Source organism: Protopterus annectens, chromosome 9.part0, assembly GCF_019279795.1.
Source record: "Protopterus annectens isolate FY-2018-M chromosome 9.part0, PAN1.0, whole genome shotgun sequence".
Lineage (NCBI taxonomy): Eukaryota > Metazoa > Chordata > Ceratodontiformes > Protopteridae > Protopterus > Protopterus annectens.
The window spans coordinates 640,339,982-640,367,481 of record NC_056743.1 but is presented as its reverse complement, the minus strand read 5'-3'; the positions used below and the strand labels follow the sequence as shown (position 1 = coordinate 640,367,481).

At 43.5% G+C, this 27,500-nt stretch overlaps 1 protein-coding gene across 3 annotated transcripts in view; it reads left to right on the top strand.

The window, feature by feature from the left end:
* EHMT2 (euchromatic histone lysine methyltransferase 2) overlaps positions 1 to 27,500 on the top strand; it is a 1,701,692-nt gene that overhangs the window by 62,157 nt on the left and 1,612,035 nt on the right. For all 3 annotated transcript variants that reach the window (XM_044083219.1, XM_044083218.1, XM_044083217.1), the window contains exon 3: positions 10,490 to 10,774. In XM_044083219.1, coding sequence (XP_043939154.1) covers positions 10,490 to 10,774 — 285 coding nt within the window. The remainder of the gene's footprint in view (positions 1 to 10,489; positions 10,775 to 27,500) is intronic.

Below are 27,500 nucleotides of genomic sequence, written 5' to 3'. Positions count from 1 at the left end.
CGATTTTGGATCTCAGTATTCTGAACAAATTTGTTAACCAAATGAAATTCCGGATGATCACTGCTCAGTCCATCCTCCCCTTCCTGGAGAAAGACAATTGGATGTGCTCAATAGATAATTCAGGATGCAGATTACCACATAGAAATGGACAAATGCTCCAGAAGATTTCTTTGCTTCTGGCTGGGAGCCAGTCATTACCAGTTCCAAGCGCTGCCCTTTGGACTGTCTACAGCCCCCAGAGTGTTCACCAAATGCATGGCAGTGATAACAGCTCACTTGAGACTGGTAGGATTCAGAGTGTTACTGTACTTGGACTATTGGCTCCTTACTGCCCCCACCAAGCATCTACTACACTCTAAAACTAACAAAATACCTAGGCATCTCTATGAGCAGGGAGAAATGCAAGTGGACTCCTCCTCAAATATTGGTAGTTATAGGTGCAACTTTCAATACCCCATCTTGCCTAGTCTCCCTTCCAGATCACAGATTAGAAAGACTGAGGTCCCTACTCCGGGTGATACTGTCTCAAGACAAAGTTCCAGCTCGGGTTGTCCTTCAACTTCTGGGATCAATGGCAGCATCGATTACAATTGTTCCCTGGCAAGACTACACATGAGACTTCTTCAGTGGCTCCTGCCAACTCAGTGGTCCCCTTCGCATCATCATGTGTCCTTTTAGATCTGCATAACAAACCGATGCAAACAAGATTTAACTTGGTGGATGATGCCAGAAAAAAACCTGTGGAGTCGCCTTTTCTCCCCATCTCAGCCCAAGGCCATAGTGACGACGGGTACTTCCCTGTTAGGGTGGGGGGCTCACTTCCAGGGAAAGATGGTTCAAGGCACTTGGTCAGCCATGGAAGCCAGCCTGCATATCGATGTTCTAGAGCTGAGGGCAGTGCTCCTAACCTTGCAAGCATTTCAGTCTGTCCTCCCGTCAGGTATGGTCTGGTACATCAGCAAGCAATTGGGAACCAAGTCCTACCAGTTGTGTCGAGAGGCCATGAGAATTTGGCAATGGGTGACAGCTTCCAACTGCTTTCTGATAGCAGTGCACATTCCCGGGAATTCCAGTGTGATTGGGCAGATGTATCCTCTTGCCTCACAAGTGGTCCCGCAGTTAATCCATAGTGGCGAAGATCTTCAGCCGCTGGGGCCAGCCTTGCTGCGACCTATTTGCCTCTCAAGCAAATCAAAAATGCAGCAGTTACTTTGCCCTAATTGCCCTACAAGTGGAGTCCCCGAGGGGCACTCTAATAACATTTGGCCCACGGGACTTCTGTATGCTTTCCCTACCCTTCCCTTGATCCCACAATTTCTAAAGAAGGCCCTTCGGTTGAGAAGCAGAGTAAGCCTTATTGCAGCCTACTGACCCCGACAAATTTGGTTTCCCTTCGTTTGGCCTCACCTAGTATGCCAACCATGGCTTCTGGATCCAACTCCGGAATTAATCTCGCACCCGCAGGGGTTGATGCACCCAAAGATATCCAGCCTCAAGCTGACAGCTTGGTTTCTCCACTTCCAGTAATTGCCAGGCAGAGTAACCATACCTCACCGGTATGTAACATTCTTCTGGCTTCACACAAATCATCCACCAGGAAAATCTATCTTAGCAAGTTGAAGAGATTCCTTATTTGGTCCCAACAGAGAGAGCTAGACCCTTGCTCAGCTCCTGTTAGTGTGGTTTTGGATTGTTTGTCAAGCCTCTTTCATTCAGGAGCAACAGCCTCCACCATTCGAGTACATTTGGCTGCTGTCCCAAACTTTCATAATGGATTCCAAGACTCCTCCTTAATTTCCCATTGTCTGTGTAAAACCTTCTTGAAAGGGGTCTCGCATATCAGACCACCCTTCAAAGAACCAATCGAACCTTGGAGTTTAACACTAGTGCTGCAGTCCCTGACACGATCACCTTTCGAACCTGCTGCCACTTGTGATATAAAGTTCCTATTCTGGAAATCCCTATTTTTAGTAGCCATCACCTCAGCAAGGCGCATATTCGAGCTTCAGGCCTTGTGCATAAAATGCCCTTACATGGTCTTTTTCAGAAGGACAGAGTTTCACTCCAGAGTAACCCTTCCTTTCTGCCCAAAGGTATTTCAGAATTGACAATTAACCAGACAATTGACCTACCAGTCTTTTTTCCAAACTTCTCAAATAAAGGAGAATACTGCCTTCATTTGATGGGTGTACACAGACCATTACGATTTTTATCTGGACAGAACTAAATCATTATGTAAATCAGACAAGGTATTGTTTTCCTATCCAGGCCCTAAATTGGGAAACTCTGTTTCTAAAGTGACTTTATCTAAGTGGTTGAGCAATTGTATATGTTTTGTATACCAGCATAATAAAATTCCATTACTGAGCAAGGTCAAAGCACACTCAACCAGATCAGTGGTGATTTCTGTTGCTTTTCATTCAAAGGCTTCAATGGATGATATCTGTGCAGCTGCAACTTGGGCTACCCCTCACACCTTTATCACTCATTGCAAATTGGATTTGGTCTCCTGTGGGAAAGCATCCTTTGGTTCAGTGGTACTCTGGAACATCTTTCCGTAGGGCCTCCCAAGACATAAAGCAGCTAGGGACTCTGTGTCCCATCAGTAATGAATGAATGAAGATGAACAACATCGGATAAAGAGGTTATGTTCTTGCCGTAATGATCCATCTATGTTTTTCATCTTCATTCATTCATTACATCCCACCCTCCTTCCCCCTCCATGGGGCTTTTGGAGGTTTGGATTTGGTCCAAATCCCCCATTAGGGGACCTGTTCAGAAAAAGCCTCTGCTTTTTTCATCACATGCAAACTCTCTCTGAGGTAACGGGGAGAGGGGCACTATAGGTAAAGCTTAGCTCTAATTTTTTGGCTGGCACAAGAACGGAACCAGCACCCATCAGTAATGAATGAATAAAGATGCAGCACAGATGGAACGTTATGTTAAGAACATACTTCTTTTTTTCCCCACTCCCCACTGTAGTGAGATCCAGTTGAACACATCAACGCTCAGAACCGCGAACACAAGCTGTGTCAACGTTTCACAGTCAACAGGATTTTCGATCACAATTTAAAATCTTTACACCTTTACCTTCAACCATCTGAATGACGGTAAGGTGAGTTTCATAATTTTGAAAGTAAACTATATATAACTCACACAGAAACACACACACATACATAAAATATATGTATGTGTACAAGTAGGTACAGTTTGAAAGACTGACTGCTCATCACTCATGAGTGAATGCTCTTTTCCTGATTTTATTAAAAAGCGAATGTTTATGCTGGTGAACGCTCTTTTAAATGAAATTTTTGCTGTCAGCCATTTTCATGAGTTTGGGTTGCAGCAGGGTAAAGGAATTTGCTCATTCTGCTCCCTTGTGATCTTAACGTTTAGTATGTATAATTAACACCCCCTGCAAAAAAAAAAAAATATAGTAGTTTTACTTTTTTTGCATTTTACATCACTTACATTGGCTCTAAAGCGATTGCTGTTTGAACATTCCATATTTTGTGTGTGTGTGTGTGTGTGTGTGTGTGTGTGTGTGTGTGTGTGTGTGTGTGTGTGTGTGTGTCGAAGTCCCCCTACCCCAGTGGGTTTTATTAATGTATTATGTTATTTCCACTACTGTGGGTTTAATTTACATATTGTGGTGTTTTCGTCAGTAGTGGCCAGGTGTTTAGTTTCCTGGAAAACATAATACACAAGTTAAACCCACCGTAGTGAGGAATAAAAACATAGTGGGAAAAACAAAATAAAATAATAATAAAATAATACATAAATAAAACCTCCAAATATACCAACCCCAGTTAAAGAAACTCCAGCTCTACTCAGTGGCATACCGCCTGCTCAGAGGCGATCTGTGTCCAACCCGGAATTAATGGACATGCTGCACCTCAGAAAATCCAAATCCCATCGAGCTACGCGCTTGAGAGACTTGAACCTCAGCACTGAAATAAATAGGACATGCTGGAGGGACAGATTCATAACCCAGAGGCTCCCTTCACTCTGGAATAAAATCCCAGTCCAGGTTAGGCAGAGTCCCTCATTTCCTCTCTTCAAGAGGAATCTTGATGAGTGGATGGGAGATCGTAGGTTTACCCCGGGTATCACGTCTGTGTCACTATTAGACAGAGGCACAGTATAGTAACCTCGAAAAAGGGCATAGCAAAATTAATTTAAAATGGGTGGCGAAAGCCAAACTCACTCTTGCTAGGCTTATAAATGCCCTAGGGCAGATAGCCTAGTATGAACCTATGAACTCCAAGATCGCATTGCAGTAGAGAAAGGGGCAAAGTTCATTGTTGGTGGCCAAGTGGTTTGTTTCCCGGAGGCAAAATACACCGTTATGGGAGTTTGCTATTGTGAATCGTTGCAGTTTTCATCTCTCTGTTATAGGAGTCGATGTTCTGGCAAGTCGACCATTTAAAAGGGAACCATACATATACACACATGTGCGTGCATGTGTAATGTTAATGCTAGTGTGCAGAAAGTTTTAGGGAGTTTAGAGAAAGCATTGATTTCCTTTATAGTAATTTTTTTTTATCTTTAGTGGGTTGAGTACTCGGTCTAGTTGAACTGGTCATTTGAAGCTTTACCAGTGTTTAATTTGGCTGAGTGTCATATACTCTTGAGAATGATGTAGGTGTGGTTAGACTTAAGACGTCTATTCCTCAACAGTTATGCAGTTCACAGATGTTCTTCGTGTTTCACTGTTGCAGTCATTACATTTGGGTTATCTGCTTGCAGTATCCCTCAGTCAGTCTGATTAACAAAGTCGTGGGTCCTGCCTTGGTTGCTCTCCCTTCTTCCATGACATCAGGTCGTCAGGGATATAAAACATGCAGCTGACGCCATTACATCAGTCTTTTCTTGCCATGCGGTGCCGAAGCAGAAGCAGTTCGCAAGTGCCGGTCAGCCGACTCCTGAAATTTTCGTTTTCGAATTTCAGAACTGAAGTCTTCAACTAAAGCTAAGTACCCGTTGGGGAAACGTTTTCTTGCCCCTTACCGAAGTCAGTAAAAGTTAATAATTGCATTACTTGTGGAAAGTAAATACCTCACAAAGATTTTCATTCGTACTGTATTCCTTGCCTAGGCCCTGACCACGACATACCTTGCTGTCGGTTTTGTGCTTTATTTAATCAGCTCACTGTCCGTCGTCTGTATATTTTCGCTTCTAAATATTTTAGTTCCTGGTTTAATTATCCAGAAATGTCATTAGTTAGCCATCCGACTACCGGGATTCCGAAAAAACACAAAGATAAAGACAGGTTGCCGAGGTCCAAAGCTGCTGACGACACTTCTAAGTCAGTCGCCACTTCGCTGGTATTCAGGGAGGCGCTTTCGCAGCTCTTGATACCCGCTATTTCTGACTCGCGGGCATCTACTGAGACCCATTCGGAGTCTGGTATGCAGAGAGATGCTTTAACTGTGGAACCTGCGGATGTCTCTACCTTGGATGGGTCCAGAGCTGCTGTGCAGGCACCGGCTTATGAGGATGTATTCAGGCCTACGGACTTGCATATTAAACAGACACCTCCTTCATTTAGTCCAAAATCTCGAACCATGCCTAAGAAACAGACGCCCAGGCCGCATGCTCAGGCCTCTATGCCTAAAAAACAAATGATAAGAATGGCTGAAGATCTTGTAACTCTAATCAGGGAAGCCAACCTCCCCCTTCTAAGAGACTAAGGTCTGAAGTTGTTTATGAATCTTCTGAACAGGATTCTGATTTTTCTGATTATCTGAATTTGCCCTTATCTACTTATGAGGATTCTGACGGAGAGGACTCTATTCTCTCTGCTTCTCCTCCACAGGATTTTTCTTTTGGTAAGACCTTACATACTCTAAGGGAGCATTTCCACTGGGAAAGCCAGGATTTTTCTGATTCAAAAAAGAGGCTTAGGGATTTCTTACTTCTGCCTCAGCATAGGCCTTTAGCTATATCTCCTGTACTAGACATTGTTGATGCCTTTTCAGATTTTAGTTTGCCTCTTTGCCTCCTGCTCCCAGAAAACCTGACCGATATTACAGGGTTCCTGATTCTCACAAGTTCCTTTTTAAAAATCCTATTGCGGATCCAGAGACTATTTCACAGGGCCCCAAGGGCATTAAGGCTTCTACTGCTGAAACTCCTACCCCCTCTAATAGAGAGTCCAGGGCGCTGGATAGATGGGGTAAGAAAGTTTACACTTCTGCAACCTTGGCCATTAGGGCTTTAAACTGCCAGTTTCATATGTTAAAAGTATCAACAGCATGTTACTGGATTACTTAAGCAGAAAATGATGTTACTTCCTGACTGTGCTGAAAATAAAGAATTACAGGATTTAATGCATTCTGCTGAACAGGTTGGAAAACATACTTTGCAATGTGGATTTGATTCGTTAGAGGCCTCTTGCAGGGCTGCTGTTATTGAGGCAGTGCTCAGAAGGCATGCTTGGCTTAAGGAGCAAGGTTTGCCTGATCATGTTACTCCCTTAAATCAGGATCGCCTTTTCGGCAACAAGGCTGAGGAAGTTCTTAAAAAGATGGAAGATAAAGCTAAATCTATGCAAACCATTTAAGATTTCTTACAAGTTCAGCCTCCTAGATTTAGTAGGCACTGGCCCTCTAAAAATTGGTCCTTTCCAGCCCCCTTCCAGGTCTTCTCAAGGCAAACCCAGACACAGCAGAAACCCCAGGTTTCAGTCCCAAGGGACACACAAGACTAGGCAGTGGGGGGTTTCCGCACCCAAAGCTGGGAGTAGTAAGATTTCCTCCTATGGAAAACTGTCTCAATGACTTGCTTTTAAAACATCCAAGCACTTCCCAACTGAATGCTCCTTCAGGCGGAAAGATTGGTCTGCAGGCCAAAAACTGGGAACTCATTACCCAGGACAAATGGGTTTTAAATATAGTGTCCCAACGATACAGATTTAATTTCCACACATTACAAAACACCAAACAGGTGGCCAGATCTACCCCGAAATCAGTGGGCAGAGGCCCAAAATCAAGTAGTACACTCTCTCTCAAACATGGGGGCTATTCAGTTGGTACCAGAAGAGGAAAAGGGACAAGGTTTCTATTCGAGAGTTTTTCTAGTACCCAGACAAGGCAATACAAGGCATCTTATCCTGGACCTTTCTATTCTAAACACCTTTCTGGTGATTCCAAAATTCAAAATGCTGACTCTTCACCAGCTGCTTCCTATGCTAGGCAAAGATGCATGGTTGGCAACACTAGACTTAAAAGAAGCATACCTTCACAGCCCTATCAGGGAGGCTTGCAGAAGATACCTACGCTTCAAAGCAGGCTACATGCACTATCAGTTCTTTGCACTGCCCTTTGGCTTATCTTCTGTGCCCAGAGTATTCACAAAGTGCCTAGCTCCAGTCATTGCATTTTGCAGGCAAAGAAATATTCAAATATACCCATACCTGGACGATTGTCTAATTCAGGCAGAAAGCAAGGACATTCTTTTGAATCATCTGGCCTTTGTTCAATGGGTATTGACTTGTCTGGGGTTCACCATAAATGAAAAGAAATCCCACCTGGTACCCTGTCAACAAATTATATTCCTGAGAGCAAGCTTGAATACAACTTCCCAGATGGCTTTCCTCATGCCAGAGAAATGGATTCATTCTGCAACTTACTTCAAACAAGTGGCCACAAAAAAAACAACTATCTGCAAGGCAAATACTGCAAGCCTTGGGGTTCTAATTCCATATGCAAGACTGCATATGAGGAAACTAGAATGGTATCTCAAAAGCCTGTGGTGTCAACATTCACATGATCTAGAAGAAAGGATTCCTATCATACCTTGCCTACGCCTAGAGTTCCTTTGGTGGGCCGAGGCCTGCCACCAAAACAGGGGACTACCATTCACATTACCCCCTGCCGCCCAAATCCTTAACAGACTCATCAGACTATGCGTGCGGGGCTCACCTGGCAAGGAAGTGCATTCAGGGCAAATGGAACCCATGTCAAATGCACCTGCACATAAATCAAAAGGAAATGTTAGCTGTACATAATGCTATGACAGCCTTCAAGGACCACATTCTTCCAGGACAACTAATGGTAAAGACGGACAACACCACTGTCATGTGGTACATAAACAAGCAGGGGGCTACACATTCTTACCCCCTCTGCAGACTAGCCATGGCATTGTGGAACAGAGCCTTGAGCTACCAAGTGAATCTACAAGCTCAATTCCTGCCAGGAAAATAAATACACTGGCCGACTGACTAAGCAGAAACCTCATGGACCCACACGAGTGGAAACTTGAACCAAGGATTTTCAACATGTTAACAAGTAAGTGGGGGAGCCCAGATGTATAGACCTGTTTGCCTCCCCCCAGAACCATCATTTGGAGAAATTATGCACAAGGATTTCCCCACAAGCTAGCTTGAAAAGTGGATGCTCTATCCTTCAGCTGGAAAAACCTATCAGTTTATGCCTTTCCTCCTCTGGCTCTGCTCTCCAAGGTACTACCAAAGATCAAACGGGACAGGCCAAGGCCGATAATAATTGCACCAGACTGGGATCACCAACACTGGGTACCCACTCTTGCACAGTGTGTCACGCTTGGCTCCATGGCACCTGCCTCAGACTTCTTCCCTGTTGTCTCAGCAGGAGAACCAGATTCTGCACCCTCAGCTGCAAACCCTGAACCTAGCAGCCTAGCTAATTACCTAATCTCTCCTTTACCATCCCTCAGTAAATCAGTGATTGATGTCATTTTAGAGGCAAGGAGGCCTAGTACTAGAAAATTTTATGCTGCAAAATGGAAAAGATTCTTTGCCTGGAACCAATCTCAAGGAATGAACGCAGCAGTGCCCAATTTACCTCAGATTCTACAATACGTAACTGAGATGCTTCATAAGGGCCTGTTTTTTTCCTCCATCAAAATTCATGCCTCGGCCATTTCAGCTCATTATAGCACAGAGCCTGCACCCTTCTCTCACCCACTGCTCAAGCAGTTCCTCAGAGGGGCCAGAAATTTAAAGGCCACCCAGGAGAGCTCCAACTCCAGCCTGGGATCTTAACTTTGTTTTGGAGAAACTCGCTCTTCCTCCTTTCTAGCCAGCTGCTACTGCAGATTTAAATTTTTTTTCCTGGAAAACAGCTTTCCTTTTAGCAATCACTTCTGCAAGAAGGGTATCTGAATTACAGGCCCTTATGGCAGTGGAACCTTTCATCATCTTTCATGCAGACAGGGTGTCCCTCAGAATGAATCCCTCCTTCATGCCCAAGGTGGTATCCACTGTGGCTCTTCATCAGTCCATTCATTTGCCTACCTTCTTTCCTAACCCACAGAACAAAGGGGAACAAATACTGCACTCTTTTTAGATGTGCACAGACAGCTTAGATTGTACTTGGAACAGGACTAAACCTCAAAGGAAATCTGAACTGCTGGTGGCTTTTGCTGCAGGGACAGAGGGGAAAGCTATTTCAAAACAAACCATTTCAAAATGGATAGGCCACTACATTCATTTCTGCTATAAGCACCATGGAAAACATATCCCACAGGGCATCGGACCCCATTCAACCAGGGCTGCATCTACCTCTACAGCCTTTCTCAGGGGTGTCCCTACTAGGGACATCCAAGAAGCTGTTACCTGGAGTTCTGTACATACTTTCACCAAGCATTATCATTTGCCAATTTTCTCTAAATCCAGAGCTGATTTTGCCACTGCAGTCTTATAGCTGGTCCTAATTCTATTTAAATTCCTCCTCCCAACCTTAGCTTTTGGGAATCTACCCAAATGTAATGACTGCAACAGTGAAACACGAAGAACATAATACAGTTGTGTACACTTGCCATAAATTTAGCTGTTTGAGTGTATTTACTGTTGCAGTCCTGGTTACCCTCCCTTCATCCCCCTTTTTTCTTTTTGGCAATATCTCTGCTCTCACTTACTGTGCTCTAAAAGCTTTTCAGTGTATTTGCTTTTTTGTTACATGTATATCCTTGTATTTATAGACTTGATTGCTTCCCATTATGGGGGCACCTGACATCTGGTGCAAGAAAAACTGATGTAATGGCATCTGCTGCATGTTTTATACCCCTGATGACCTGACGTCATGGAAGAAGGAACAGCAACCGACCCAGGACCCAAGACTTCGTTAATCAGTCCGACTGAGGGCTACTGCAAGCAGATAAACCCAAATGTAATGACTACAACAGTGAATGCACTCTAACATCTACATTTATGGTAAGTGTACACAACTATACTTTCTACAGGTTGCAGTTCTGTGCTTGTATCTCAGAAATGAGAGTTAGCTCTTTGAATTCTCTTGAATTATTTTTTCTCTTAATGCCTTGTGGTATGAAAATGGTCTTAATCTTTATTGTGCCTGTCACAGTTGTTGAAGAATAATTTTTTTTTTTTTAAACCATCTGTGATCTAGCCTGTAGAATAATGAAGCAATATTGAATAAAACTGTTTCACCCACTTTTGGGCATTGGCTCAAAATGTAATATTCTAATGTGGTATATACCTTTGCAGATCCCGTTGCCTCAGAAGAACCCATTGACGTAGAAGCATCTGAGTCACCAGCGAAGGACTGGATGGGTACTTCAGACCTGCAGATATTACACAATGAGGGGACTGCTCCCAGCCCAGAGGATGTGGAAGTTCTTGAGGGTGATATACCAGCAGTGGAGCACAAGGAGATTGTGATTAAAGAACAGCCTGTCCATCTTGGGGAATATAAGATGGTTGCTGAAGCAGAGACTGGTGATCATGGCGTGAAGGTGACCAGTGTGATGCCCTTTGCAAAAGGTCTTCCAGGTACTGCATTGCTTTTGTACAATTTCATCCTTTCACACTATTAGTATTTTGAGTTCTTGCTGTAAACATTCCAGATTTTCTAGTTTCTTGTCCCCTTCCCAGCACAATAGTGTTTCTTAGAGTGCAAGTTGTCAACGTTTTGCTTTCAGTACATCAGTTACTCACTATTAAAAGGTTTGCAGCTGTATGCTGTAAAGCTTTGCTGCATCTATGTTAACACTTTTGAGAAAATGAGATACATCTGGAGTTCATTGACTCTACATGAAGTTTTGGTGGCAAAGTTAATGGCTTTTTTATTATTATTATTCTACTATATAATTCTTTTGTATGTTTTCTTTGCATTTTTTAGTTGGTGCAGAGCATTGTTCCAAGTGGACCATTTCCAAACTGTGCCTGAGCTATAGTAGAAAAATTTGAGATGTACATTAATTACAGTTGTATGTGTGAATGTTAAGTTCATTGAATGTAAATATAAGAAGTGAATTCACTTTGGATAAAAAGCTCTGCTTATAAGTTTTCTGTTGTGGTGCTGTCAGTATCACTGAGGTATGTGGTTAGAAAGTAATACCCTTCCTCCACTTTATGGAGATTCAGCAGTCATTTGAAAAGGGAGACTGTGACTGTTTTGGTTGTAGGGTATACATACAGTGAGCTTCGATGCTCCCTCCTCTTTTGGGATGTTAGATTATTTTGACTCTTTAGTTGCTCACTTTGCTGTCTGGCTTGTCAGCTCCAGTCCTTTTAGGAGGAGGAGGAGTGGAGAATAGTGTGCAGCCCTTTTAGGTCTGAAGATATAAACATTATGGATCAGATTGATAAGCTTAGGTCTGTATTTTGCAATTGCCATTCGTTTGTGTAGTTTGACTGTCCTTTCTCAGAGATATTAGCAATAACTGTTTGTTTAGTGTTTTCTGTGAGTACTGGAAGACTATGCTACATACGTGCTGCTTAATTTGCCAGGTTTTTAATGCACAGTTTCTTACTGAGCAGTCATGCTGGTTTTGTAACACTGAGAATGTGGCCTTCATTTCATGGTATATTTTTTTTATCTTCAGAAAGAGGTCACTGTGTAAGCAGGGAAACATTACGTTTGCATTTACCAATCTTCTTGTTATTCATTTCCTAGCCATACTTCTTCCAAGTATTGACTTATTTCTTGCAGGTGAACCACAGACAATTTTATACCTTGTTTAGTTATTGATGTAGCTGAGGCAATGCCATATATGTTGTTTTTCACCCCTTTTCTCCCTCTCATGTACCCTGTGTTTTGCTAGATTTAATTTTTACTCTGTAGTGGCTTACTTTTATATATATATTTTTTGTGTGAAACCTTTTGCCCTGCTGCCTATCATCCTTGTCTCATCTGTTTGGCTGATTTTCTTCCCTCTTCACATGGACAAGAGTCGACAAAGAGGGACCATCTTTAAGGTAGCCATCAGGAGTGGGTTAATTTTTTTTTTTTTTTGGAAACCCCACTCCCTGTGTCTTTTATTTAACCCATGGGTGTGGCGTGCAGTGAACATCAGTGATAAACTAGCCCTTAGTTCTGCAAGGGTTTGACATCAGCAGGATGTGTTATCCATGCACACTGAGGCAGTAGGAAAATTGGGCTTCCGACATTTGCACCCTCACCCCTTCCGCAGAGAGGCGATACTCTTCATTCTTTCTCTTACTTCCCTCCTGGCTCCTGCGTTGGTGGGGTTCACTAAAGTTTTGGTCTCCTGAATCACTGTCAGCACTTCTTCCCTGTGCATCAGTGAACCACAGAACCGTATCTAGTGTTGGCTGAAGGGGTGGTCATGCAGGGTGCATGCTGTTAGTGGGCTTGATGAGATTTGTTGAATGCTGCTACTGTACATCTGCCCAATTATTTATGAAGCTGCAAGAAAACTGGAGCTTCGTAATTGAATGCTGGGAATGCATGCATGTATGCTATGCAACTGTAACGAGATGCTTGTTGTAGCTGTAGCAGGCTGTTTACTGCAGTTAGCAGAAGTGAGGAAGACCTGTTGTCATCGTCGTAGACCATCAGGTGAACTAGCTACAGTACGTTCAAGCTGTGCAATAACTTTTGGGTTTTCAGTTTCCTTCTCTTTAACATTGGACGAAAGAATGTCATATGAAAATTATTAAATATATCTGTGATAGATGTAAAATCTAGAAGATTGGGAATTAGGCAATCATCTTCAATAATGGAGGAACTAATTTTGCATGAAATCTTAAGTATGTTTTTTAAGAGCAGCATTTTCTTATACACAGTCATTTTCATTTTTGCACCCTCTGTAATTTTTCATGCATAGTGCACTTGTATATGCAATACTGATGGACTAAATTTCAGACCTAGTGCTTACATTTAACTTTCAACTTGCTATTGTTGAGCATGTAAATGCTTGCATCATGGACATTCCATCTAGTCTTGTTCTACAGATTGTTTCTTAAACAAAATCATTTAACACAATTTATGATCAGGAATTAACTGGTGAAATGGGTGGCACAATGTTGCAGTGGACAGTGTTGTTGCCTCAAAGCAAGAGGTTCGCCAGTTTGATCCTTAGCTGGGGTGCCATCTGTCTGGAGTCTGCATGTCCTGACTACTTGGGCCACAGACCACTGGTTGATTTTATTTCCTTGGCTTAGAATGTTCTCTAGACAGCTAATCTTCTTTTTACAGTTTGTATACAGTTTGGACGATTTTTGCTGCATCCTTACCTGCAGAGCTAAAGTGTTGTATGAATGAAACTTGTTTATAATTTGTCTCAGTTTTCAAAACATGCTTTGAGAGGTGTGCTTGAATGTGGAGATACAATCTTGCGAAATGCTGCTGCTTGTATTGTAATAAGATGGTATGCTTGGTTACACATAAGCAGAACTTTTCTGATGATTTAAAAGCCCAATATTTGAATGCATCTTTAAGTTCACAGGTTCCGTTCAGAAGCTTGAAATACTGAAATCTCGATTTTTCAGTATTTCGAGCCCAAGAAGCCGAATCCACATAATAGCGAAAGTTTAGAAGCACGAAATTCAAAACCTCGAATACTGGAGGTTTTGAATTTTGCACTTCTAAAGTTCCGCTATGGTCATGTATTCAGGTAAGTGTGTGTGTGTGTTAAGGGGTTTGGGTAGGGGCTGTGGTGTATATCAGTGTGTTTTGTTGCTGTGATGTGTGTGTGCGAAGAGAAAGTAGCTTGTGTGGTGGTGTTTTTTGTGTGTTTTTGTATTTAGTGCAACCTCGGAGTGAGAATAGTTAAGTAGGGAGGTGCTTGCCCCCCTGCTTTCATGTAGTAGAGTGATTGTGTGTGTTCGTGTGTGTGTGTGTGTGTGTGTGTGTGTGTGTGTGTGTGTGTGTGCACGTGGTAAAACCGCGAAATTCAAAACTTCCGGTATTCGAGGTTTTGAATTTTGCTGTTTGTTAGTTTTCGTTGTTTTGTGGATTCCACTTCTTGGTTTCGAGATACTGAAATTCGAGATTTCACTATTTCAAGCTTCTGAAGTGAATCCTTGTTACACAGATTCACAAAACTGTAGGTTGACAGAGGCAAACTAATGTATGGGGCTTTTTGGGATGTTTCATGTATACAAGTTCTTCCCAAACAAGGTTTCTTTCTCCATTGAGCAAAACAAACAAAAATCCCAGCCAAAATCAGGAGATAAAAAAGGAAATGGCAGGAGGATAATTCTTCAAAATCAAACGAGTTCTCTTTCTGAAAAAGAATTGCCCCCCTCCCCCCGCAAAGGAATGACTGCTGAATCACAGCGCACCTCCCCTCCATCTGTCCTTCTCTTCCTCCTCCACATTGGGAACCCAACAACCTAGCCACAGATATTCGCAGACAAATGGGTTTTGAGAATAATTTGGAGAGGAAACACTTGCCATTGGATAGAAAATTCTCCTCCTTTCAGGGGAATTCCCCCACATGCACCAGACCAGACAGAGCTGTTTCTTCCAGTGCTCCATCACATGGTAAAAGCAGGGGTCATAGAATCAATACCTGTGGTATAAAAATGCAAAGTATTTTGCCCCGTAATCTTTTTGGTACCACAGAATGAGCACTCCTGGAGACCTGGCTTGGATCTGTCCTTTTTAAACACCTTTGTAAAAGTTATGAAATTCAGACGTAAAAGATACGAAATTCAGACTACTCACCTTAGTCTGTCCTAGAGCTGCTTTCAGACCACTGTTTTTATGGTGACTCTAGCTCTGAAGAATGCTTGTATTCCTGTTGCTCCCATTCTCAGGAAATGTATGAGATTTGCTGTGTCTGGCTTACATTATCAGTTTTCTGCATTATCCTTAGTGTTGTGTACTACATTTTATTTATTTGACATTTGTTAACCGGGTTAGTCCATCTGAGCAAAAGCTCTTTTTCAGTGGAGGCCCAGGAAGAAAAACGTCACAGTACAAGTAAGCAAGAAAATTTACAAAATTAAAGATAAATACAGTGAAAATTTTACAATAAAACGGTTAAGCAAAAACAGTTAAGCAAATGTAAATAAAGCTCCACAGTACAATATAGTAAGAGTCATAACACTGAGGAAAACACATAGCAAAGAAATATACAATAAAACATTTGAATGAATTTACATAACACATTTGGGTTATCTTTAGAGAGTAATTGTACAATACAGAGCAGTTAAGTGAGTTATGATAGTAGAGAAGGGAGGAATAGAGAGGATAGAGAAGGGGGTGGGTTCATGTGAGATGATTACAGAGGTAAATCCATGTGCTATTAAGATACCTTTTGAGAGTTTTTTTTCTTGAATTCGTGGATGTAGGAAATGTTTCTAAGGTTCATAGGGAGCTTGTTCCATGCAAGTGCAGGAAAGTAGCTGTAGAGATTCTCTCCCAACAGATTTTTTAGGTTTCTGAATTTCTAAGAGACATTGGTCAGAGCTTCTGAGAGGTCGAGGGGGCTTATAGAGGGAGACAAGTGAGGAAATGTTAGGGCAATAGGAAGGCTTATTCAGAGTAGTATGGGTAATGATAAGTTGGGTAAATAAGAGTTATTTAAGTAACTAGCCAGCTGAGTGTCTAGAGAGAGTGACAGTGGTGTGATCTTGAGGGCAGATTGGCTGCAAATCTAGCTACTTTGTTGTAGGTGGATTTAAGTTTGGAAAGTAATGAAGACTGTAAGTTGGTTAAAATTTGAGAGCTGTAAAAGAGGTTGTGGAGAAGGTAAGCTTGGGCTCATGAGATCCTGGAGATGGGTGTGAGGAACCTTATGTTTCTGTAAACTAAACCAAGCTTTTGGTGGGTTTTCTTAATGCTGTTAAATACATGAAGGTCAAATTTTAGTTGATCATCCACTGTTACTCCAAGCAGTTTAGTGTGAGATTCCGCTATGATCGTAGTGTTGTTGAGGGAAGAGATGGTGAATGTGTATTTAAGATGGCAAAGGGATTTTGGGAGGAAGATAAGTTGTTTTGTCGTTTTAGGGTTTAGTATAAGTTGGATATTAGTAAGCCATCTTTCAGTGAGGTTGAAAGGTGTTTGTCAGGGTTAGTAGGTCAGTGGGACTGTCAGCGACAGAAATGATGAGGGAGTCATCTGCATACTGTATGAGGGAAGACTGAGGACAGGGTGTGTGAAGTTGGTTAGTAAAAATGTTACCTGTCCACATTAGTAGGCTCAACATTAGCAAAGGCTTCGGTTGTAGTCTGGGAAAGGGCCGAGGAATGCCTATTTTTAATGGGGAGAAAAGGAGAAAGAGCAGAGCGCCATTTTGCAGATTTCAGTCTGCCTGTGAGGTAGCTGTTGAACCAGGAGATAGTTGCTGAGGAGAGGTTGAGTTGAGAAAGTTTGGAATGGAAGATGGGTTGAAAGAGAGTGTCACAGGCTTTGGAGAGATCTAAAAAGATGCAGGACACTAGATGTTCATCGTGCATACAGCTGCAGTAATCACAGATGGGTTTTCTGCCGTCAGGTGGTCCCTCGGTTGACCGAATTCCAAAGTCTTGGTCCGGCGCCGGTTGTCGTCGCTCTCTCTTCTGACGTCAGTGAGGCCAGAGTATATAAGACACCATGTTCTCCAGTCTTTTTTGCCGCGCGGTGCTCGAAGCAGAAGCAGTTCGCAAGTGCCGGTCGGCCAGCTCCTGAATTATGAAAATTTTGGAAACCGAAGTCTTCATTAAAGCTAAGTACCCTGTTGGGGAAACTTTTCTTGCCTCAGACCGATGTCAGAAAAAGTTAATAATTGTATTTCTTGTGGGAAGCAAATACCGCATAAGGATTTCCATTCCCTCTGCATACCTTGTTTGGGCCCAGACCACGACGTCTTGGGCTGTCGCTTTTGCGCTACCTTCAATAAACGCACTATTAAGTGTCGGGCGGAGTTCGCCCAACACTACTTTGGTAAAGCTTTTGATTATAAAATGTCGTCTGACACTCCGACTACCGTTTTGTCCAAAAAACGCAAGGAAAAGGACCGACACGACGCCAAAACAGGCTACACGTGGTCCGGTTCTCAACGAGACGCCTTTGCAGTCCCTGACTACCGACGACACTCCTTTGGCGGTGTCTTCTGTACCCGAGACCGCTGGGACCTCGGCCCTTTCCCAGACTACAACCGAAGCCTTTGCTAATGTTGAGCCTACTAATGTGGACAGGTCCACCTCCACCCATGATGTATTTAGGCCCTCATCTTCTTTTTCAGTTAAGGCCTTTACTAAATCCAAAGCAGCCAGGCATCCCACGAGGCCTGTTGCACAGGGCCCATCTCCAGGTCCCATGCCTAAAAAACAGATGCTTAAAATGCTGAGGATTTAATTACTCTTATCAGAGGTTCTCAACCCCCTCCAGACAAGAGACCCAGAGTGGAGGAAAATTCTCCCTCTTCTGATCAGGGATCCATTTTATCAGAACATTCTGATGCAGAGGAACACTCTTACTCTCCTTTTGAGGATTCGGATGCAGAACAGTCCATTCCTTCTGTATCTCCTCCTGAGGATTTTTCCTTTGGGGAAACCTTGCACACCTTGAGGGAACACTTCCATTGGGAAGGCCAAGACTTTTCAGATTCCAAGAAAAGGCTTAGGGAATTTCTTTTGTTACCTCAACACAGACTTCTGGCTATACCCCCTGTTTTGGACATACTGGATGATGTCTATTCGGAGGCTTGCCTTAACCCGATTCTCTGCCTCCTGCACCAGTCAAACCTGATAGGTATTACAGAGTACCCAGCTCTCACCAATTTCTCTTCAAAAGCCATAATGCTGACCCTGAAACCATTTCACAAGGCCCCAAGGGATTGAAGGCCTCCACTGCCAAGAATCCACTTCCTGCAGAAAGGGAATCAAGATCTTTAGAAAGGTGGGGTAAAGGTATATACCTCGGCCACCCTAGCCATGAGGGCCTTAAATTGTCAGTTTCATATGCTTAAATATCAACAGTTCCTGTTATCACAATTAAGGAACAAAATGTCTCAACCTGAACAACCAGATTTAAAGGAGTTACAGGATATGATGCATAGTGCAGAGCAAGTGGGTAAACACACTTTACAATGTGGTTATGATGCCCTAGAGGCTTCAAGTAGAGCGGCTGCTACGGGATCAGTCATTCGCAGACATGCTTGGCTTAGAGAACAAAACTTGCCTGATCATGTGAAAGCTAAACTTCTAGATGCTCCTTTACAAAAGGATGTGCTGTTTGGTACTAATGCTGAGGAGATATTACGGAAAATGGAAGAAAAAGCCAAATCCATGCAAACTGTCAAAACCTTTTTCCAGGTCCAACCACCACGTTTTAGCAGAAATTGGCCTTCAAAGAACTGGTCCTTTCCAGCTACTGACAAGCCCCAAAGAGGTAGATACAGACGCACAAGGGGCAGAGGGCAATCACAAGGATCATATAGAGGACGACAATGGCATACTCCAGCACCAAGAGGTGGCGAGGGCAGTGCACAACAATACAGGAAGCAAACCCAATGACTCCCTCATTTCCAGGCCAAGCACGTCTCAGCTGGCAGCACCTTTGGGAGGAAAGCTAGCATTATTTGCAAACAATTGGCATATTGTCACAACAGACAAATGGATCCTGGACATTATAAACAGAGGCTACAAATTTCATTTCCACACTCTTCCAAAAATGAGAGGCATGCCAAACCTGCCACACAATCAAAGGGCAGAGGCACAACTACAAATTTCAAAGCTCTTAAACATGAGAGCTATTCAAAAGGTACCTTCTCACGAACAAGGTCAAGGTTTTTATTCAAGACTTTTTCTGGTACCAAGGAAAGGAACCGACTGGAGACCCATTTTGGACTTATCCATCCTAAACACATTTCTACTGCGTGCAAAATTCAAGATGCTCACATTACAGCAACTTCTTCCCATGCTGGGCAAGGAGTTTTGGCTGGTAACATTGGACCTCAAGGAGGCATACCTGCATGTCCCAATCAGACAAAGCTGCAGAAGATACCTCCGATTTCTTGCAGGTTCAATCCACTATCAATTCTCTGCATTGCCCTTTGGCTTATCTACTGCGCCCAGAGTATTCACAAAGTGCCTAGCATCAGTGATTGCCTACTGCAGACTTCAAGTGATACAAATTTACCCCTATTTGGACGACTGCCTGATCCAAGCGGACAGCAAGCACATACTTCTGGAACATCTGACATATGTGACACGGCTATTGCATACCCTGGCTATTGCATACCCTGGGATACACAATCAACAAAGAGAAATCAAGGCTAACACCATCTCAGAAAATAACCTTCTTGGGTGCCAACTTGGACACAAACACCCAGATGGCCTATCTTGCACCAGAAAAACAAGGGCAACTATCTCAGTACTTCAAAGTACTAGCAAAAAGTACCAGGCTTACTGCAAGGAAAATCCTGCAGGCTCTGTGATTCATGGCATCTTGCATTCTTTTAATCCCATGTGCAAAGCTGCATATGAGGAAACTTCAATGGTACCTAAAAAACCTATGGTCTCAACACAGTCACAGTTTGGAAACAATACTACCAATAATCCCATGTTTGCAAAAGGAATTTCTATGGTGGGCCCAAGCATGTCAAGCAAACACAGGCCTACCATTCTGCAAACCTCAAGCAGAGCAAGTTATCACAACAGACACCTCAGATTACGCTTGGGGGGCGCTCATGACGGACAGGTGCATCTAGGGCAAATGGTCCCAAAAAGAAAAGCACCTCCACATCAATCAAAAAGAAATGCTAGCAGTAATAAATGCAATTACAGCTTTCAAGGACTTCCTGCATCCAGGGCAATTACTCATAAGAACAGACAACACCACAGTAATGTGGTACATAAACAAACAAGGAGGAACACATTCATACCCCTTGTACAGACTAGCCATGACCCTTTGGAACTTGGCTCTGGAATGGCAAATCGAACTTAAAGCACAGTACCTGCCAGGATTGGAAAACGCACTGGCAGACAAATTAAGCAGAAATATGACAGATACACACGAATGGAAGTTACATCCGCAGGTGTTTGCAGAAATAACCCAAGTGTGGGGGAGGCCAGACATAGATCTTTTTGCCTCCCACAGGAATCAATTGGAAAAGTTTTGTTCGAGGACCTTTCATCCAAAGGCCTGGAGAGTGGACGCCCTTTCAGTTGGACAGCATGGACAGTTTACGCATTCCCACCTCTGCCTCTTCTGCCCAAGGTACTTTTGAAAGCAAGAGCAGACAGACCGAAGATGATACTGATTGCTCCAGATTGGCCAAGGCAACACTGGTACCCATTGCTGAGGAGCCTAACACATACTCCTCCCTGGTCCCTGCCTCTAATGCCACTTCTGCTGACTCAGCACAGTTACAAAACTCTCCAGTCAGCTGAAAACACTCAATCTCACTGCATGGAAAATTCCTTAACCCCACAACAGACCCTACTCTCCAAGGAGGTGCAGGATGTCATTTTGGAGGCCAGAAGACCATCAACTAGAAAAGCTTACTCCGCAAAATGGAAGCGGTTTTGTTCTTGGAATTCGAAAAAAGGCCAGGACCCTAGAAATCTGAGCTTGCCTTAGGTATTACAGTATCTAGCTGAGCTGCTGAACAGTGGACTTTCATTTTCTTCCATAAAAATCCATGCCTCAGCTATTTCTGCAGAATACAGCACGGATCCTCCTTTATTTTCTCACCCACTCTTACGACAGTTCCTCAGAGGGGCTAAGAATATTAGACCACCAAGGAAACCACCAATACCAGCCTGGGATCTTAATTACATACTAGAAAAATTAACATTGCCTCCTTTTGAACCAGCTGCCTCAACAGAATTGCAATGTTTGTCCTGGAAAACTGCCTTCCTTCTGGCTATCACTTCAGCTCATAGAGTTTCAGAATTACAGGCCCTCATGGCGGTGCAGCCCTTTCTCATTTTCCATCAGGACAGGGTCTCCCTTCGTACCAACCCATCTTTTATGCCTAAAGTGTTATCTAGGGTAGCTTTAAATCAAGCCATACACCTTCCTACCTTTTACCCCAATCCTCAAAACAAAGGGGAAAGACTGCTACATTCCTTAGACATCCATAGGCAGCTGCGTTACTATTTGGACAGAACAAAGTCCTTCAGGAAATCAGAACAACTCTTTGTGTCCTATGCTGTAGGGGCTCAAGGGAAGCCAGTTTCCAAGCAGACTATTTCAAAGTGGATAGGCCACTGCATACGGTTTTGTTATTCCTATCATGGGAAATCTGTTCCTACAGGTATCAGATCACACTCCACCAGGGCCACAGCTACCTCTACAGCCTTCCTCAGAGGAGTTCCTACCAAAGATATTCTGGAGGCAGCCACTTGGAGTTCTGTACATACCTTCACAAAACACTACCACTTGCCTTTATATTCCAGAACAAGAGCAGGCTTTGCCACTGCTGTTTTGCAGGGCATTCTAGCTCAACCCAGTTCCTCCTAGTACCTACCACCCTGTCGTAGCTTTGGGATTCTACCCATCTGTGATTACTGCAGCTGTATGCACGATGAACATAGTACAGTTTTGTACCTACCATAAATGTAGATGTTCGAGTGCTAATACAGCTGCAGTACAGGTTTCCCTCCCTCCTTCTCCACTTGGTAAAGGCATGGGGCCTAACAACCTCTTCATACAGCCTGACTGGGTTATCCTTCTAAGGTTTATTTGCTTGCAACCACTGTTTTTGGATTATATTGCATTACATGTATACGCATATAAGCATAATTTATGTATTGCCTTCTTTCGGGGGCACCTGACATCTGGGGCAAGAAAGACTGAAGAACATGGCGTCGGCTGTGTCTTATATACTCTGGCCTCACTGACGTCAGAAGAGAGAGTGACGACAACCGGCGCCGGACCAAGACTTTGGAATTCGGCCGACCGAGGGACCGCCTGACGGCAGAAAACCCATCTGTGATTACTGCAGCTGTATTAGCACTCGAACATCTACATTTATGGTAGGTACAAAACTGTACTTTTTACATTATCTCTACCTAGGGAGATGGAGTTAGTAAAGGAAGTAAGTACAGTAGTGGGGCTGTGGTGGGGGCAGAAGCCATGTTGAGTAGGGATAGTTAAGTTTTCATGAGTAAGATAAGCTGAGATTTGTATATAAGCACAGTGCTCAAGAATTTTGGAGAGGGTATGGCAATAGGTTGATGATTAGAGAGCTAAACAGAATTTCCACCTTTGTGGATCAGTGTAGTGTAGAACTTTTTCCAGAGGGCAGGAACAGTGGATTCACTCAATGAGCAGTTTATGAGGATGGAGACAGGATATGCTATGGAGTCGGCAGCAGCTTTTAGGAAGAGAGGCAGCAGGTTGTCAGCTGAAGGGGAACCTGGATAAGTTTGAGAAGAAGCTTTTTGATGTAGCTAGTTGGAGTGGGTTTTAGTGAGAAAGGGCTGTTTTTTTCAGTTGGGGGTGGTAGGTGGCTGTTTGTGTGGATAGTTTGCATAAGTTTCTGATGGTATCTATGAAGTATGAATTGAAAATTGAGCCAGTTTCAAGAGATGTGTTATTGTGGCAGGAGTTGGGAGTTGAAGGATTTCCTGGGTGGAGAATTTTGTTGACAGCATTGCAAAATGTTTTAGGGTTCCTGGGTTCAGTATCTTGGGGGTGAGAGGTAGTAGTTCTTTTTGTCAGAGTTTGTGTTTTTTGGTTAAATTTCAGAGTTCCCTAGATTGTTGGTAGTGTGTGGGAGATTTGGTCTTAGTCCAGAGTTTCCAGGCGCAATTTCTGTTATGCATAAGAGACCGAGTAGAGTTGGGGAGCCAAGGGGAACACTGTGATTTGACTCTTGACAGTTCTGGAAGGGGCAAAGGAGTTCAGAATGTTTATTAAGATGGAGGTGAATTGAAGGACAGTTTCATCTAGAGGGTGGGAAAATATGAAAGACCAGTCAATAGCAGAGAGAGAGAATTATTGAATGTATGTGGGTTGAAGTTGGGAAGCATTTGGCACTCTTTAAATTTGAGGTCTCGAGAGGTGGGGGGGGAGAATCTTTGGACACATATAGGGGAATAGTCACAGAGTCTGGTAGGGGTTCAGGGTAGTGATAGAGGTCAGGCTTAGAGACAAGTATCCAGTCCAAGATAGAGCAGGTATTTGTGGGTTTATGAAGAAAAGTGGGTGAGTAGATAAGTTTGGTGTATCCATATAGGTTTGTGCTGGCGGTGGGAGAGCTCGAAATGAGGGTGTGCCAATTGATGTTGGCATCACCTAGTATTATTGTTTCATTATGTATATTGTCAGACATCCACTGTAGGATTTGTTCTAATAAGGGTATGTTCTTTCCAGGGAGTGTATAGATGGCGACTATGTTTAGAGTTTTATGATTGCTGAATTTTACAGTTGGCAATAATGACTTCATCTGGGTGAAAGGAGGGGGAAGATTAATTGGGGGAGACATGCATAGGAGATGAGAGTACATGACGGCAACGTCTCTACCTTTTTGTGTGTTCTGTCCAAGCTTAGAATGTTGTAACGGGGGGGGGGGGACTCTTTGTCTACATTATGTGGTTTGAGCCATGTTTCAGTGAGACTAACTATGTGGGGGAGTGCTTTGCTATCCATGTGTGGAATTCAGTTATCTTGTTAAGAATGCTATGGATGTTAATTGAATAGAAAGAGGGATGTCTGAGACTAGGTGTCAGTACCTGCTGAAGTATTTGTGAGGTATAGTTAGGACTTGATGAATTAGTGTGGGCCAGGGTTTGGGTGAATGTCACCTGAGAGTTGAAGGATGTTTAGTGGGAGGAAGATAAGTGATGTATAGTGGTAGGGTGAGTGAAATTTCTGTTTAATTCTGTGGAATGAGAGGAATTTTGGAGACAGTTTGATTTTGGGGAGATTGAAATCGGTACATGAGAAGAGTGAGGGAGAAAACGGAGAGTTGTAGTGGCTGCTGGTGTCAATTGTGTTATGACAGGAGGTGAGAGAAGAGGGGAGTAGGTTTAGCTGAATGTGGTAGTAATTGAGGTTGCTTAGGAGAAGGAAGGGTATGAAGAGCAGGAGGAACATACTAGAGGATGATGAGAATATGAAGGGGGGGTAGATGTTTGATAGAGGGAAGGTGTATGGCAAGAGCTAGAGGAGGGGGATGAGAGCAGTGAGTAAGGGTGGGAAGAGTTGGGTGTAGTGAGTCGAGAGGTAGGAGTACAGCAAGTTGGCGATCAGGGTGGGTGGGTTGAAGATGATTAGGTTCAAAGGTAATTGATGTGAGGTTGGTGTAGGGGAGGGGAGTGGAGTGAGCCCGAGTGAAGCAAGAGCAAATGGAGCAGGCAGAAAACTTTGAGACAGATTCCTAGACCACAGTATAAACAATCAGTTAGCAATGTGTGCCGCAAGACAATGGAACATTTAAGAGTAGGCAGTTCTTTGAGATAGGAAACGTACGCAGTAATAACCTAACATTTGCTGCTTATTAGCTGTGTACAGTCTTGCAGCTCTTGGTTTAAACGGTTGCTAAAAAGAGAGAGGGGGAATGAGCGGAGGAATGGAGGGAGAAAGTTCAGGGGAAAGGGGAGGGGGAGTCCAACAATATTTGAGTTAATGAGCGTGCCACTAGTCAAATAAGCATGTTGAGATTGTTTGGCACCAGTGGTTGCTTATTAGATATCCACATTTTTCCTTATTTAGATGAATTGCTGATTAGTGCAGGTTCAGAATCCAGGTGCTTGGAGTCCTTAGACAAGGTTCATAAGTTCATACTAGGCTATCTGCCCTAGGGCATTTATAAGCCTAGCCAGAATGTGTTTGGCTTTCGCCACCCATTTTAAATTTATTTTGCTATGCCCTTTTTCGAGGTTAGTATACTGTGCCTCTATCTAACAGTGACACAGAAGTGATACCCGGGGTAAACCTACGATCTCCCATCCACTCATCAAGATTCCTCTTGAAGAGAGTCAATGAGGGACTCTGCCTAACCTGGACTGGGATTTTATTCCAGAGTGAAGGGAGCCTCTGGGTTATGAATCTGTCCCTCCAGCATGTCCTATTTATTTCAGTGCTGAGGTTCAAGTCTCTCGAGCGCGTAGCTCGATGGGGTTTGGATTTTCTGAGGTGCAGCATGTCCATTAATTCCGGGTTGGACATGGCTTTATACATCAGGCACAGATCTCCTCTGAACAGGCGGTATGCCACTGAGTAGAGCTGGAGTTTCTTTAACCGGGCAGCATATGGCATCTGTTTGAGCCCTTTGATCCTCTTGGTGAGGTACTTTTGGGGTCTTTCCAGTTGCTGCAGGTGTCTGGTAAGGTACATCCCAAAAGGGGCATTGTACTCAATTATGGGCCTGATGAAGGATGAGTAAAGCGGCACGATGACCTCCCCTGATCTAGATGTGAATCCCTTCATGATTAGGTGGGCTATATAAAATGTTTTTCTAACCACTTTGGCCACGTGGTTGTCAAATGAGAGATTGCTATCAACTTGGGTCCCCAGGTCCCTAATTACTTCTTCTGTACTTAATGGATTTCCACCTATGTGGTAATTTGTGGGCACTTTGTTTTGCCAAAGGGGATGACTATACACTTTTTGGCATTTAGCTTGAGGCCATGGCTCTGGCACCAGTTGTCTGTTTCTATGAGGCCCTTTTGGAGGATGCTTGTGTCGGCTGGAGAGTCGATTATGGCACCCAGTTTGCAGTCATCTGCGAACTTGGTCAGCCACAGTCCTTCCGTGTTGGCCTGTACCTCCGAGAAATATATACCGAACAAGAGAGGACCCAGGACTGAGCCTTGTGGGACACCACTTGTAACTGGTTTGAGTCTGACATGGCTCCAGCAATTCTAACCATGTGGGTTCTGTCCTTGAGCCAGTTTGCAATCCATCTAGTGACATAGGGGTTTATATTTAAGCTGGTGAGCTTATCTATAATGCCAGTGGGGTATTGTATCGAAGGCTTTTGCGAGGTCCAGGTAGGCTGTGTGGACCACCTTCCCTGTCAATGGCCTTGGTGACTGTTTCAAAGAAATCAACCAGGTTTAAGAGGCAGGATCTGCCCTTAACAAAGCTGAACTGGGTAGGATCCAGTGTTTGTAGGTCCCCAATATCTTTATTTATGAGGTCCATGATGATCCTTTCCATAGCTTTGCAGACCAAGCTAGTCAGGCTTATGGGGCGATAGTTTCCAGGATCCGTTGAGGCACCACCTTTATGGAGAGGGACCACTGTTGCTGCACGCCACTCATTGGGCACATATCCTGTAGTAAGGCTGAGATTGAACAGTAGTTTTATGTTTGGGTTTAGCTCTTCTTTGAGTTCATGTAGGACGCAGCCCGGACACCATCTGGTCCCATTGATGCTGTGTTTTTGCTTTGGAGAGGCGGCTCTTACCTGAGCATCTGAGATGTCAGGGGCAGCACTCTGCTGGGATAGATATTTGCCCTTTGGTGGGGAGGGGAGTTTGGCGCTGAACCTGTCAGCTAGGATGTTGGCAATGTCTGTGGGTTCGGGTGTATTTTTGTCATTTTGGACTAATTCTGAGCATATCTGGGAATTACCACCCAGGTTCCTAACATAACTAAAGAAAGCCTTGTGATTATCCTTAGTGTCCTGTGCAATTTTTCTCAAGCTGGCCTTAGACAATTTTATGTGTGCCCGTAGTTTTTTGCTAATACTGATCAGTGATGCCTTCCCTTTTTGGGATTTTGCTTTATCATTTAGTAGCTTCCTCCTTCTATTGTATAGTTTGTTTATGGCTGGGGTCCACCAGACAGGACATCTGCCTTTGGAGAATTGGGTCTTGGTTTTATTTGGGATCGCATGATCCATGCATTCCTGAAGGTGTTCATAGAATGCGTTTATAAAGGATTCTGTGGTCTGGGCTGTATTTTCCATAGGCCCGGGGGCTTTGAAGGATTCCACCTCAGTTTTGAGGAGTGTAAAATTTGCTTTAGAGAAGTTTTTCACTGTGGTTTTCTGGGCAGGGGGTGGGGTCGGGATGTGAATATCCATTGAGATTAGTTTATGGTCTGATCTTACCAGTGAGGGATACACTTCTGGTCTGGAGCATAGAGTCCCCATGTTGGTGATGATCAGGTCCAGTATGTTTTCCCCTCTTGTGGGAGTGGTAACAAGTTGTTCCATAGCATTTGAGTTTATAAATTCTAGGAACCTTTGGGCTAGGGGTGTTGGAGCTAGAGTAATGCTCCCAGTCTATGTTTGGGTAGTTGAAGTCGCCCAATATAATGGTGTTTGGAGAGGCCTTCATATTTTCCAGTGTTCTCAGGAAGGCCGAGTGGGGTTCCTGGGTTTGGGAGGGTGGTCTGTAGCAGGCTATAAATGGCA